The sequence below is a fragment of the Curcuma longa genome, chromosome 5, assembly GCF_044706935.1.
Source record: "Curcuma longa cultivar G26 ecotype Majalengka, Jawa Barat chromosome 5, ITB_CL_G26_1.1, whole genome shotgun sequence".
In the NCBI taxonomy this organism is placed as follows: Eukaryota; Viridiplantae; Streptophyta; class Magnoliopsida; order Zingiberales; family Zingiberaceae; genus Curcuma; species Curcuma longa.
In genome coordinates this window covers 2,298,046-2,313,981 of record NC_133865.1, presented here as the reverse complement: position 1 = coordinate 2,313,981, position 15,936 = coordinate 2,298,046, and the positions used below count along the sequence as shown (strand labels likewise).

The 15,936-nt window shown below is 41.6% G+C and overlaps 1 protein-coding gene across 1 annotated transcript; it reads left to right on the top strand.

Annotated features, from left to right (window-relative positions):
* Positions 1–11,494: 11,494 nt before the first annotated feature.
* On the top strand, positions 11,495–12,975 carry LOC141829992 (putative strigolactone esterase DAD2). The gene is made up of 2 exons (XM_074717462.1): positions 11,495–12,210; positions 12,311–12,975. The coding sequence occupies exons 1-2, from the start codon at positions 11,738–11,740 to the stop codon at positions 12,744–12,746; spliced, it is 909 nt and encodes a 302-aa protein (XP_074573563.1). The 5' UTR covers positions 11,495–11,737; the 3' UTR covers positions 12,747–12,975.
* Positions 12,976–15,936: the final 2,961 nt, after the last annotated feature.

The window sequence follows — 15,936 nt, the reverse complement described above, 5'->3', positions numbered from 1 at the left end:
TGGTGGGCTAGGGAGTTTTGGCTCGTACAATTGTGGGGAGTGCAAGTAGACGGCCCGTTAGTGAGGTTGGGTGATGCGACCCAGCTTGGGAGGAGATTGGCTAGGTCTGTGGGGTTCAGTTACGGGCTTAGGTCCTGTATATGTCCTTTGCTGGTGTGGTAGACTTATCGTTGTACCGAACCTGGGCTCGTAGGTTGTGGTGGGCCAATGCTGAGGTTGTAGGCTGTTGATCCTAGCTGTGGGAGTGCTGGGGGTTATTTTCTGAGGTAGTTGGCAGGGCTTTCTGCTCGTGCTACTAGGGAGGTGGCACCTCTGCCTAGGGCTTGAGTTTAATCTCCCCTTCTTTCAGAGGAGTTGGGCTCTTCTGATTGGCCTCCACGTCCTTTCCACGTGTCCTTTGTGGGCCTCTTTTATCCTACGTGTTTGGCCCCTGTCATTCCATCCGGATCATAGTGAATCCTTTGTGAGCCCATACCCGAATCCGAAATAGGATGAGATGGGATGAATCCGAATTTGGGTTGGGCTCTCTTCACTTCACTTGAGCTTGGTCCAACTTCATGATTATGACCCTTTAGGTCTCCTACAAAAACACATGAAAATATTAGATTCAGTCCAAAATTTATAGGAATAAGCAATATAGTCCAAAATGAGTTCCTACTCGTAATATGTGTTAATATTCAATAGTTACACAACGAGAGGACCAAAATATTAAGTATTAGAGCCAAAATAAACTAATAAAATGCATGTTATCATAGTCACACGCATTACAAGTTTTTCTGAAGGACTTAAAACAAGTTTGAGAATTTGATTCTCAGTTTGAGAGATTATTTGTTTGGTTGGACCAAACAAAAGGAAAAACTGATTTGATTCAAATCGAAGATTGTTTGGTTTTTGAATCAAATAATTTGATGTTAAACCAAATTGAACTAATCTAGTTTTGTTCATAATGCAAATTATTTTTTTCAAGATAGAAGAGATGAGGAGATTCATCTTGCAAAGATGAATTGAAAAAAACTAGTCTGGGTCAAATCGGAGATCGTTTGGTAATTGAACCAAGCGAACCAAAATTGAACCGATTTGCTATAGTAAACCCTAAAATTTGATTCGGTTCAGCCTGATTTTTATTCTCCGGTTCAGCCTACGCCTTACTCTTGGTTTAGCCGCTCACCGTGCGATCGCTTCTCGTGTGATTGCATCTTGCGCGATGCCCGCGTTCATCGAAATCACCAAACGTCGTCGTTGCGGTTCCACATCCAGCACCGAGAAAACCGCAACGGCCGTAGTTAAAAGGGGTGGTGCATCGAAGGAAGGAGGCATCGAACCAAAACCCTAGTTTTCTTCTCCTCTCCTCTCTGTTTCACCGCGTCGACGCCCGTTAGGGCTTGATTCATTGTCGCCACTCACCGCAGACCGTCTCTGCCGGAGGAGAAGCTAGCCAAACCCCACAAAAAACCTTGTCGCAACCCTTCTCCTCTTCCCTTCCTGTTCTGTCGCCGACGCCAACCTATTTTGGTTGTTGTCGCCATCGAAAACTAGCTGGAACGCCGTCGTAACACCACCAGATTGGGTTGTCGCTGCTGCCCTTGCTTCGTCGGAGCTAATTCCACCGCTGGAGCCGCTGCCGATTGGGTTCATCGTCGGAACGATCAAAGGATCGCATATTAGGGGTTTCCCATGTAAACTTGTCAAGTTTCCAAAGGTTTTTTCATTTAAAATTATTTCGGTCCCTCTTTTTCCTTTTTCTAATTATCTGAAGATTCAATTTTTGGCAATAGTTAGAAAGCCCCGGAAAAGATCGCGACGTGTGTTGTTGCGTGTTTCTGATATTAAGGTTTTCTCTCGTATCGACCGTTGCTGCTCGACGGCTAGTACCGAAGATCGTAACGCAACTTGAGACTTTGGAAGTCATCCTGAAGATCACTTGGCGTGGATCACCAGTAGAGGCGGGACTTCGACGAGGACCGCTCGATTGATGCCCTTTCCGCTTAGCATCATATGCTAGGTACGCGTAGAATAATTTTATTATTCTATAAAAAATTTTAAATTTCTAGCATGTCTTGTACTTGTTGTTTCCTATCTATGCATGCGTGTGTTGTGATAATTAGTTTTAATTATTATTCTATTTTCGCTGCGCACGTTTGTAAAACGTGTAAACACGCGGATTGTACCAGGACGATCCCAACATGATCGCCCCAAGATTAGTTAGATCGTAAGAACTAGGTACCTGGGTTATCAAAAAGAAAAAATAATAATAATATAAATGTACAAACACATGTATACAACACCTTGAACATCGATAGTTCATCAAACATGAGTTGATGCCCTTGGTTCCTCTTTGAAAAAAAAAATAACAACAATAACCTAGTTTTATCCCACTAGGGATCAACTATATGGATTCTTCGACGTCATTGAGATTTATCCCCTATTATATCATTATTTATATTTAAATAAAATTTATCTTAGTTTATTATGATTGATTAAGTTTTCTTAGTCTTCCTCTTTCTTGTTTGATGTGCATACTCTTCTTGGTTTGATGTGCACATTTATCATAGCTTCACATAGTCTAACTTGAGCATCTATTGGTCATTTAGTTATATGTCCGTACCATCTTAAATGTGTCTTCCAAAATTTTTCCTCAATAGGTGTTGTAGGATCGTTGGGAGTGCTAGAGGGGGATGAATAGCACTTTTATTGTGTTTTCACACTTTTCAATAAAATCTGTAAAACTTTGCATATATGAAATAGAGAAAGCAATGAAAAGACACAAGTACACAAAGATTTTACTTCGTTCACAGCCACATAGGCTGCTATTCCAAAGCCCACAATCAAAAGACTATTTTCGATGGGCAATCCACTAAGTAACTCTCCTCTTACGAAAGGGAGTTAAGCACTTTATAAAAAATAAGATTGGTAACATGAATACCGACTTAGAAATTAAGAACAAAAATGTAAAACATAGTTATACCGACAGAATGTGTAGACTTTGATGTAGCTCCTCGACATGACAACAATGTTCCGGATGATCTTTCTTCGTGTAGACAAGCATTGTTAGATCGTAGATTGATGCTTCAAGGGTTCTCCCTCGAGGCTTTTTTATTGAGTGATCTGGGCGCCTAGAAGTTTTCCGGATGCCTCTACATTGTCCGTTGATCCACTATTGACGTTGTTGACTCGACACTTTCGAGCGCCTATATCCCTTTCCGGGCGCCTATATGCTGACGTAAAGGTTCTGGATCAACCTTGACTCTGCAACGTCTTATCTAGATCAGGGCACCTGGAATCTTTCCGGGTGCCCAGCTGAGATGTCCCGACCACTAGGACTTTGCTACCTCACCGCTTCGCTGACCCTGTTCTGCTGACATCCGATTACCTGAAACCAATCCGGACACCTAGATCTAGATAAGGACGCCCGGGATATAAAGTTTCAGGTCTCCTTTCCTGCATTACAAATTAGTGCAAAACACAAATGTAACAGGAAAGAAACAGTTTTAACAAACTGTTTTGGTCTTGACTTCGGATTTCCAGTGAAATCCTAGGTCAGATCGACGCCTACTGTTCCCTTTACTAGGAATATGTTCTCACCCACTCCACTCGGGAGAATTTACCTTGCATCAATCAAGTCCTCCAGACTTGTTGGACTTTTATTTAGTCTTAATCCTCGGCCTTCAGGATTTCCACTGCTAGTCATCCAGTCCTCTAGACCTGCCTAGTTTTTCTCCTGATGCACTTAATTCACCAAGTCTTCTAGCCTAGTCCTCCTGACCAGGACTTCCTTACCTAGTCCTCCAAACCAAGTCTTCTCACCTAATCCTCCAGATTAGGTTTGCCCAACCTCCAGTTATGACTTCCACCACCTAGTCACAACTAGGGCTTTCTTGTGCCTAGCCGCAACTAGGGCTTTTCTGTGCTACTTGCACACTCAGTTTAGCTCATCAGATAAACTCACACACTTAACTTAAACTTTTTTTGATCATTATCAAAACTTAGGTTCAATCATCTGGTGCTCCCTACACCAATAGGTGCAACTCCAACTTTTTCTTTAATTTTTCATTTCTTATCTTGTCTGTCCTTCTATGTCCTCATATCCACCTTAACATCCTCATCTCTGCAACTCTCATCTTTTGCTCATGTGTTCAGTCATAGACAAACCAACATCTTTTATTTTAATAATTGTCTCATTACGTCTAATATAAACTTAAAATTTATATATTTTATCTTTACTCTACTAAGCTTAAAACATTTCACTTCTAACATTCTTACCGTGATTTGAGTTTAATATTTATTCCTTCACAAGTCTCATCTACCAAAACAATATCATCTGTAAACAACAAGCACTATGGTACCATATCTTAGATGTATTCAGTAACTTCGTCCATGATTAGTATAAAACGATAGGGATGTAAAGCTAACCATTGATGTAATCCTATTCTTATGGGAAATATTTCGGTTAATCCATCTAAAATCTTTACTCTTGTCATTACATTCTCACATATATTCTTAATTAGTTCAATATATGTGTTGGGATCGTCCCGGTGTAATGCGCGTGTTTACACATTTCACAAATGCGCGCAGCGGTAATAGAATAATAATTAACAAGAATTATTACAACACACGCATACAAAATAGGAAATAACAAAGTACAAGGCATGACAGGAAATTAAAATTTTACAGAATAGTAAATATTCTATGCTTACCTCATTGATGACATTGAGCAAAGTTAGCATCAATCGAGCGGTCCTTGTCAAAGTCCCACCTCTACTGATGATCCACGCCAAGCTCTCGTCTGGACGGCTTCGGAAGCCACGAGTCACGTCATCGTCTTCGATATTAGCCGATGATCGATAATGATCGATTCGAGAGAAAAGCCTAATTCTGTAAACACACAACAACGTTTGTCACAATCATTTCCGGGGCTTTCTAACTATTACTGAAAATTGTATTCCCGGTGTAGTTTTCGATGGTCAATCATTGATCATTGATTTAAAGCAAATGACCAAAAACCCTTTCCGATGATGATGGAATAATTCTCCGGAAGCTTTGTAAGCTTTCGAGAAGATTATAGATGGTTGTAAAATGACTGTGGATGAATGGCAACAACCCTGCAGCGACTTCGAAGAAAATAAGAATTTTCTGTTGTGCCTCAAAACCTTGATCCAACCGAACTTTGATCCGGCCGGTTTGGTTTATTCCCTTCTTCTTGCAGTCATCAACGGGAGAAGGCAACAATCCGGAAGGGGAGCACAAGAGGAAGGGGAGCTTAAGAAGAAGACTACTCAAGTTTTCCTCTTCAACCACGAAGAAGAGCACAACAGGAAGAAAATCAACAGGGTCCCTTTTGTGCACTAGCCGCCAGCCCTCAACTAGCAAGTAGCAAACTCTTCTGATTTCATGCGATCAGCCACGAGCAATCTTCCCAATCTGCTGGCAGAAGCAGGGCGCGCTATGACCTGAAGGGAGAGCTCGACTGATGCAAGGGAAGGCGCTGACCATTGGGAGGAAGAACAGTGGCATGAGAGAGATGGGAAAGCGGTGAGCTTAGGGTTCCGATTGATCTAGACGGTGATTTAGGGTTTTGACTCCATGTCTTCTTCCCACACGATCGACAACACTCGTAGCAACAGAAAGGCATAGACGAAGCTCGCGAGGAAGAAGGGAGTGGCCACGTTCGACCTAGAGTTTCTCTGTCTTCTTCACCAAAGGAGAAAACCTCGTTCAGAAACCCTAAAAACCCCTCCTCAAATCGCGTTCTTGGAGAAGGGTGACGCCACACTGAACCACCCTGCCAAAATCATGATTCCTCTATTTTTAGAAGCAACAGTGCTGCGGCCTGAATAGAGGAGGAGGAAAATGTAGGATCGTGTTAAGCGCTAGAGGGGGGGGGGGGTGAATAGCGCTTAAGCGTTTTTCCCAATTTTCTAAAACTCATTTGTTCCATTGCGTAAATCAAAGTATTGCTAGCGGAAGACTTAGTAAAGTAAAAAGAGTAAAGTAAAAAGAAGCAAGGAACATGATTTTTTTACTTGGTTCACAGCCGAAGGCTGCTACTCCAAGACCCACGATCTGTGATCATTTCTGACGGGCAATTCACTAATGAACTTATTTCCTTACGGAAACAAGTTGTATCGATTACAAATATATCACGATAAAACCAATCTTTTTATCAGAATTTACAAATTAAAATAATAAAATTGTTACCCAAGTGCTGGAGCTTCTTGATCTTCGATTGGGTGTGAATCTGGCGTTACGACGGCTTGATAGGATGCTTCTGCTCTCTCAGGATGTCGTCGGCTCATTAGGGTTTGATCGTGGAAGTGTAGGAATTGATGTATCAAGCCTCTGGTCGACGTTGCTTATATAGAATCGACTCAGGTCGACTGGAGTCCATCTCAGGTCGACCCCAACTAGGCAGCGATCCTCTTCCTCTGCGGCTGACTTCGCCTTCCGGTCGACTGGAGTCCCTACTCAGGTCGACTCGAAGCTGACATGGAGGATGTCGATAACCTTCAACTTTGGCTGCGCCTATCCAAGCTCAGGTCGACTGGAGTCAAGGTTCTGGTCGACTCCAATCTGACGTGGAGGGTTTTGATATACTTCGACTTTCGCTGCACTTATCCAAGCTCAGGTCGACTTGAATGCCCATTCCGGTCGACTCGAACATCCAAACTTTGGATAACTTTGCCTAGAGTCAAGTACTTCACCTCTCCAACCTGCATTACAAGTTAGCTCCAAAAATAGATAAATAACAGGTGGAGAGTCAGTTCTCAGAACTGTCTCTTGGTCTTAACTTTAGGTTTCTGGTGAAACCTTGGATTAGACCGACGCCTAATGTTCCTCTTCGGGAACGCGTCCTAACCCACTCCTCTCAGGAGAGTTTACCTGATTGCCAACCAAGTCCTCCAGACTTGTTGGACTTTCCTGCTCGGCTTTGTCCTTGGCCCCCAGGGTTTGCTGCTGTGACTCGGTCCTCCAGACCGCCCAGACTTCACCAATCCTCTGGTCTCCTGACCGTACTCGACTGGATTTGGCCATGCTTCCTGGTCCTCCGACACTGCATGGGCTTGCACCTGGTGCTCTTGACTTGCCAAGACTTCTGCCTGATCCTCCAGATCAAGACTTTCTCCTTGCCTAGCCTCCAACTAGGACTTTTTCCTTTGCCTAGCCTCAACTAGGACTTTTACCTGTGCTCCCTGCACACTAGATCAACAATATTAGTCCAACACACACTTAACTTGAACCTAGTGTCATTATCAAAACTAAGGTTCGATCATCTGGTGCTTCCCGCACCAACAATCTCCCCCTTTTTAATTATGACAACTCAAGTTTCAAGTTATGTAAAACAATACTAACTTATAATAGAACAGAGTTAAAATATGTTATGCATGATGTGCAATCAGTGTAACTCAAACTCCCCCTGCATCAGGGCTCCCCCTGAATTTGTACTTAGTTAAAAAATAAGCAATTTTTAAAAAATAATATTTTTTCAGTTCTCTCCCCCTGAACTTGATATTGCTCAGTTTAACCAAACTTAAGCAAAATTATCCAAGTCCTTAAAGTAAAATAGTAAATTTTTTAGAACTTCTAAAAATTTTAAACTTTTTTAAAAAATTTAGAATTTGAGCTTAAGTTCAAAATTACTTAATTTTTAAAACATGTTATTCAAGTTTTTTGAAAAAATATCTAAGTCAAAATTTGAACTTGAAAAATATTTTTGAAATCTTAGGCTTTTTAAGAAACTTTTTCAAAAAAAAAATTCATCCAATCTTGAAAAATATTTTGATAGGCTTTCCGCAAGTATACGGAATGTCGTCAAGTAATAAAAGATCGAATCCACAGGGACCGTGGAATTAATTACTATCCTAGCACAATAAGAGTGGAGAGTTCATTGGAATTGGTTTGGTGTGGGGGAGAAGGAGTGTTCTAGAGTTCCTAAACCTTAGTTCGAAGATAGAGTTCGACTGTGACAATGTGTGGAAAGCGACTCTAGGACTTCGGATTCCTCGGGGTATTGATTGATTGACTTGGATCCTCTATCATTCCTCAATGATTATACAATTGTAGGGATTCTAACCAAATTATCCAATTAAACCTCGTCAGGCTTCCTCGGAATAAATCAATGGTGTTCTAATGTTACTTAGGTTGGTTTGAGATGATTCTAGATAGCCTGGTTCAAGGCTCTCCTGTGTCACGCAGGCGCCCCAGAATACTACTAGATTCCTACCCCCTGTCACAGGGTATCCCTTTAGAGACCTCTCCCCAACACTAAACAACCGTTAGTTATCCCTCATAAACATTATCCATAGCTTAAGCAATCCCTCGGAAGGTCCGGTTAAGACTCTCCTCCTGTCACGAGGCGTCCCGGGTATACGATCCTAAGAATTCCTCAAACTCTGAATAATCTCTACCCTCATGGATTCATACTATTCACAAGCATATCATCAAACAAGCATAGAGCATAAATCCACAAAGCAATTGCACAATAATATCATAGAACATGGTAGATTAACAAATCCCAAGTTTACAATCATCCAATAACCCCGATTCTTCCTACATCCTAGAATCTGGAGGACTACTCCATATCGGGGAGGTTACAATGCAGAGTAGAGTGAAAACAATACATCCTATTCCAAGAATCTAAGAGAAATCAGGAAATAAGACTTATCAATGAAGTTCTTCTTCTCCGGACTGCAATCTCCTCGAAGGTGGGATGTAGATGCGATGGAGTGTCCAAGCGGATGAACGGATCGTCGAATCTGGCTCCGGAATGAGGCGTCGGTGGCTCTAGCACGCTCCGGTGGCTCTCCAAGATCTCCCCCTTTTTAGGGCTCTTAAGGGGGTCTATTTATAGGCCCCCAAGAAATGCCCTGAAAATCGGCCAGGCACGCCCCCGTCACACGGCCGTGTCTGGGAGACACGGCCGGGTGTGGTCGCCCAGCTGTGGTGGAGGCACGGCCGTGCCTGTGAGGCACGGCCACAAACGGTTGAAGCTCTGTCTTGAGGCACGGCCGTGCCTGTGAGGCACGACCATAGCAATTCTGTACTCTGCTGGGAGACACGCCCGTGCCTGTGAGGCACGGGCTGAGGCTGGTGCTTCTCTGGTAGAGGACACGGCCGTGTCTGAGGGACACGGCCATGTCTTGGCATGGTTCTGATGAAGACACACGCCCGTGTCTGTGGGACACGGCCAAAGACAGGGGCTTCTCTGGTGGGAGACACGGCCGTGTCTGAGGGACACGGCCATGTCTTGGCTGCTGCAGGAGGAAGGCACGGGCGTGCCTTTGAGGCACGGCCAAGGCTTGTTGGTTCTCTGGTTGAAGACACGCCCGTGCTATGTAGGCACGGCCTCTGGAGGTGATAGACACGGCCGTGCCTATGAGGCACGACCCTGTCTTGCCATATCTTCAATAGTGCTCCGTTTCGCCTGTTTTGCTCCGTTTTCCGTCCTGAAACACACAAACACACAAGCAGTCCTCCGAACTAGGAAATAAAGAATACGATGTCAAATGCACAGATAAGGGTGTAACATACATAAGATACAGCATGAAAAGCATAAAGATGTGCGAATAAAGTGTAAGAAATGGTTATATATCCTACGCACATCATAGTCTATGTTTCACAATCACAAATAAGGTATCTAGTGTGCTTTGTGAAATGCTCTACCTAGATATATAGGTACATGCTTTTCTAGGAGATTGAATCTAGTCTAAAGCTAAAACATTCATTCTTTACTTTTGAAAACAAAATAAAAAATTTGAAAATAGATTTTCAAAAAAATAAAAGAATAAACTTTTGAAAACTTTTTGAAAAACTATTTATAATAGATTTGAAAAGAAAAAAGATGTAAATTTTGAAAACTTTCATTTTGCTAGTCTACCAAGCAAAGTTAGAGTAATATTGCATAAAAAAAACTAAGCTATGCATAATAATAAAAAATTGTACATGTTGATCCAGTATATAATATGTTCTAACAAGTCCAAGTCAAGTTCAAGTCAGTCGAAATAAAACATCTACTAAGGTGGTGTGGTGGTGGATGCCCCCATGCTCTAAGCATCCCCACTATCTCTGCTATGCTCGCATCTTGACCATCCAACCGACTGATCATCGTCTGCTGGAAGCTCTGTAAGGACTCCTCTAGTCGGGTCGACCTCTGGTCAGTCATAAGTGGAGGTGGAGGTGCCGGTAGTCCAAGTAGCTCCTGAACTTGACCTCAATATCTATGTCCTCGGCTGCTAGCTGGGGCTGGAGCTAGGGGTGAGGGTGAGGCTGAGGTTGAGGTTGTCGCCTCCAGGCTAGTACCCCATCATCATCTATATGGGCACCACCTAAAGAAAGGTTCCTAGATCCTATTATGTTAAAGTCACTAGGAGGTAAAATATCATCATCAGTGATGTCAACTCCTAGTGAGTTTAATAAGCCAGTCAAAATGTGCCAGTAGGGCATATGTGTTGCAATGTATACCAGAATTCTAGCTATCTATGTAAATAAACATTCTGAAATAAGAATCACATTTGGTCAATGTTTGCATTTAGTTTTTATGCAAGTGTCCATTTAATCTATATTGTAGATAAACATGGTGTGCGGAGTCACACATAGAAGACAACCCAACCTTTTGCCTCTAGGGCAAGGTTGAATTGACTACTAAAGACTAGATATTGTTATAATGGATTAGGGTTGAATCTCAATAAAATCGAAGAAAATATTCCTCTCTCATATTGACTAACTATAACTTTTTGATTTACCTCCTCACATATAGCTATGGAGCCGACTGTGTGAGATCATTTGGGTGGTAAATTTCATCTTTGTTACAATGAGATCCCAACCTTCCAATATTCACTAAGCACAATCAAGATTGCTCAACTTAGAATGGGCATATTTTATTCAAACTAAGCTAGATTCGGGTATGAACCAACAACACTATTTCCAATAAGAGTAAAAAGAACTTAATAGAGGTGTGATATAATATTAAATATTTTAAAAATAAATAAAAGGATTAGAATTTGCATTTGAATAGAGATGAATATTTTAGAGATTGATTTTTGAATGTATATAAATTATATTTCAAAGTGCGATTCAGAATGAATATGATTGACTTTCAAAATTAATCGGATAAAATAGAGTCATTTAGAGTATAAAATAAATAAATAAGAAAACTTTGACGTGCGAAAAAGAATAATAGATGTTTTTTTTTATTGATGAAAAATTATTAGAATGGATAGAATTTAACCTTGAGCATGCTATATTGACCAGAGCAAGCCGTGGAGGGAAACTCTTAGATGATGCTCCTCCACTCGACTGTTGTGGTCGGGAATCGTACCACTGTGAGAGGCGGGTCCCGACTAATCCAGTGCGTATGTAACTCGAGTTGTCTTCTTCAACAAGAGACAAGAATCCTATACACATATGTGGACGAATTCCCAAGTGGAAAGGACAACGACAAAGAAATGCATCTTATCTTATCAACGCGGATAGTAAATTAATCAATGGCCCCTCTCCTCGAAAAGCAGAATTAGAAGAAAAGATAAAACAGGAGAATATGGAAGGCTTTCAAGAACCGCAGAAGCAGCAGGCAGCGGCAGCGACAAGCAGCGACCGACCGACAAAAGCAAGGGTTTATATATAGATGACATCTGATCACCCCCAACCGTCGCCCAATTCTCAACCATATTGCGACTAGCGAGCGAGTGCTAAGGACTCGGGTTCCAGAATTTGGGAATCAGTTCGCTATAGTTCAACGGAGGCCATGGGGGGCAGCAGCAATAATCAAAATCAAAATCACAACCACAATCATAATCACAATCATAATCATGGTGGAAGCAAAGTCACAGACGCTAGCAGCGGTAGCAGCGCCAACAAATTGCTTCAGGTGCTGAACGTGAGGGTGGTGGGGAGTGGCGAGAGGGTTGTGGTGCTGTCGCACGGCTTCGGCACGGACCAATCGGCTTGGAATCGCATCCTCCCCTACTTCCAGCGCGACTACCGCCTCATTCTCTACGACCTCATCTGCGCCGGCAGCGTCAACCCCGACCACTTCGATTTCCGACGCTACACCACTCTCGACTCCTATGTCGATGACCTCCTCTCCATCCTCCAGGCTCTTCGCGTCGAACGCTGCTTCTTCGTCGGACACTCCGTCTCCGCCATGATCGGCATCCTCGCCGCCATCCGACGCCCCGACCTCTTCATTAAGCTCATCCTCATCTGCGCATCGCCAAGGTGCATGTTTTCTGGATCCAGAAAACCCTCTTTCCTTTCCGTAAGATAACTGATTTTGGTCTTTAATTTGTTCTGTGTGCGAATTGGGGATCCCATCCAGGTTCTTGAACGACGGGGACTACCACGGGGGATTCGAGAGGGGTGAGGTGGAAAAGGTGTTCTTCGCGATGGAGTCCAACTATAAGGCGTGGGTACAGGGGTTCGCTCCGCTCGCGGTGGGGGCTGACGTGCCGGCGGCGGTCCAGGAGTTCAGCCGGACGCTGTTCAACATGCGTCCGGACATCTCTCTGTTCGTGTGCAGGACGGTGTTCAACAGCGATCTGCGCGGCGTGCTTGGTCTAGTGAGCGCCCCTTGCGTCGTCATCCAGACCGCTAAGGATGTGTCCGTCCCCCTCTCCGTCGCTTCCTACCTCAAGGCTCAACTGGGCGGCCGCACCACCGTGGAGCTCCTGCCAGTGGAGGGCCACCTCCCCCACCTCAGCGCCCCAGCAGTTCTCGTCCAGGTTCTCCGCCGCGCCCTGGCCTCGCACCGGTGAATGATGTCGAGGGCGTTCAGCGTTGGCTACTCGAGTTTGCCAATGCGTGTCCGGTACGGCTGATGACACGTGTAGAATGATGCCGTCCTTCTCTTTCTGACTGTGGAAAAATAAAAACCAAACGACAAATATCAGAAGAGTTATCCACTGAAGGTCACGTGATCTAACTTTTCCTTCCTTTCTTTTTTATCCCCTTAACCTAGATGAGTAATGGATTCAATCCGATCGATTTTGCCTCCGATTCTTGATCAATTGGCAGAATTTCAGAATTTTCTGGTCTGACTCAATTTTCAAAAGTAATTAGAAATATGTTTCCCTAAAATTATCCTCTCTAAGTCGTGAGTCTGAAAATATTCTTGAGAAGCAATAAAAAAAAAGCTTTATCTCGTGTAGAATGATTCTCCATGAAAACTAATTGAGATATACTCGGAGTAAATTATTCCCTGCATCCCTCGCCCACATGTGCAGACTGTCACACAGCCCCGCTCTTAAGAGTGCAACATGGTTTGTTCACAACAACCATCGGGCAATTTAGGTCTGCATGGGCGTTGTTTGTGGCTCGCACTTGGACAGCAGCGTGCGCAACTTGTACCTGGCAACCAAAGCACGCATGGGTAGGGCGCCGATCGATGCGTCCATCGATAAGTATTTAATTAAAATTAAATTAATTAAATTTTTTATTTTAAATAAATCTATTAAATTTTTAAATAAAAATAAAATAAAATAAAATAATAATAAAATATTTATTAAATTAATATTTTTTAAATATAATGAAAAAAATTTATCAAGTAAAAAAATTATTTATATAAAAAATTATAAATTATTTTTTATTTTAATTCATTTAATTTATTTGATTTATTTAATTTGATCAAATAAAAAATTTTAAAAACAAACTAAATTAATCAAATTAATTAATTTTTTTAAAAATAAAATTTTAAAATAATCGAATGAATTTTAGACAACGAACGTCCATATCAAGTGAATTAAATGCAGACAGAGAAATTCTAAATGGGTTAGCAAGATGGGATGGTAGGACTGTTGAAAATAATAGATAGGGTGAATATTGCTAGTAAAAAGACTTATTAAAACCCTTTCTTTTCTTTTTCGAAATCTAGAGTTACAAAGTAAAAGAAATAAGAAAAAGACACAACATAAGAGCATAATATTTGTTTGGTTCATAATCACTAACTGCTATTCTAAATTTCACAATTGTGGATCGCTTATGAGAAGGCAATCAACTAAACTTCTTCTTCCTAAAAACTTTTTGAAGGTGGAGAAAGACCTCTTACAGATTGCAAGGTACAGTAATAATTTACCGTCCCTTTTGAAGTGAATGCATGTAAATTAAAGAAATAATATTAATTTACCGACAATGAAGATGTATTGAAGTAGTTTTAGGTTGTTGGAGGAGCACAATGACACAAAGACGTTGCTTTTGCATGAGATGAAAGCTTGAGGGCTTGGGAATTGATGATTTGAAGTTTCTGATCGAGCCTTCATTTATATAGTTTTTTCAATCGATTGATTCCCTGGTTTGATTAACTGATCACCTCAATAATTAGATCTAGATCTGGTCTATCAATCGACTGAACCCCTTCGATCAACTAGACCTTCCACGTTAGCAATTAGTCTTGAGTCCTCAGCTGACTTGACTTTATCGATCACCTGAACATGCTTTATTGGTTGTCTGACCATCGTCGATTCATTCTTCGAGTTGCCATGTCATCTTGACGAAGTCCATCCTTCTGCCATGTCAACATGACAAAGTTTATCTTGATTGAGCATGTTGACACATCAGTAAGCTAAACTCTATCCTTTGTCACAACAACATCTTAAGACTTATTCTTGTCCATATCAGATGTCATATTAGTACAATGGACACTTCAACTGTCATGGTACATGCTTATGCCACCTTAGCTTCCTGTCAACTGAACCTTACTGTTTAGTCTCCTGGACTGTTCGATCGATCGAATATACCTTTCGATCACCCGAACCTTGTAATACTGGGTTAGCACAGAAAAGAGTATAATAGGAATTTATGCAAGTTCTAAATATGATAGTTAAGTGGTAACTATTCGATCTCGACTTCAATGTTCTAGTAGGGCTCTCAGTTGAATCAACACCTAAGTTCATTCCCTTAAAGAGGACATGTCCTTATTGTCTCTTCACTCCATGAGCTTACTATAGGATCCTGTTAACGCTATAGGTGGTAAATAGTGTAATCACCTTTTCTTCATTTTTTTAATATTAAAGTTAGTTAGTATCATAGAGGAAGAAAGAATAAATAATACAAAAGGAAGGCACAAAATTTTAATGCGGTTTGACAACCTCTCAAGGTCCCTACTCCACATATGCACTCAATCGTGAGTCCACTTGTTTATTTCTTCTTTCTGAAAAGCTTCTAGAGGTGAAGAAACCTCTTACAAGTTTTGCAAGAAAATCACAAGTACAAAATATTGAAAAGATGATACAATAACAAACATAAAAGAAAAATAAACTCGCCGTGAACTAGCTAGAAACTCTGAATGTCATGACACTCTTCTTGGCGCTTCCCGAACCACATGAGCGGAGTTTTGGAGCACTTCTGATCAGCACTAGAACAAAGATCAATGTTTGCAAGAGATGTTTGAAGAGCTTGCCTCAACTCCCCTTTTATATAGCTCGATCGACACTTCTTCGATTGATTGAACCTCCCTCTGGGTGACTAGTGTTGGGAAACACTAGGAAATCCGTTCCGGTGAATTCTTGCAGAACAAAATTTTTTCCGAAAATGAATTTAAGTTGCCCTCATAGTTGATCAAACTAAGGTTTGATCAACGCATTAAGATCATTGGGCTCTTGTGTGTATTCTATTCCTTAGAAATAAAGATTTGTGTGTCTGCTAAAAAACAACAGGACTACTTTAGAGGACACACTAAGTTTACAGTGCTCAAATAGACTTAAAAGCCATATAACACAGTGGATGTAGACAGCTGAACACTTAGCTAAGGATCAAATCATTTTAGTCACAGTTCATGCACGACAAAGTCATATTTCTTCTCACATAATTTTAATGGAGCTAAACCCCTCAAATCATCATCTCATCAACCTTTCAATAAAATATGCCATTCATGTTATCGCAGCAATGATTGACAGATGGCAAAGGGGAAACTGTCTTAACTTTTACATTCTTCGTTTACCACATACATCA

What these genes read in the sequence shown, in the direction of transcription:
- LOC141829992 (XM_074717462.1), top strand. Translation starts at nt 11,738, where the DNA reads ATGGGGGGCAGCAGCAATAATCAAAATCAAAATCACAACCACAATCAT. An exon ending in CTCATCTGCGCATCGCCAAG is followed by an intron (nt 12,211 to 12,310) that starts GTGCATGTTTTC and finishes GATCCCATCCAG; the next exon opens with GTTCTTGAACGACGGGGACT.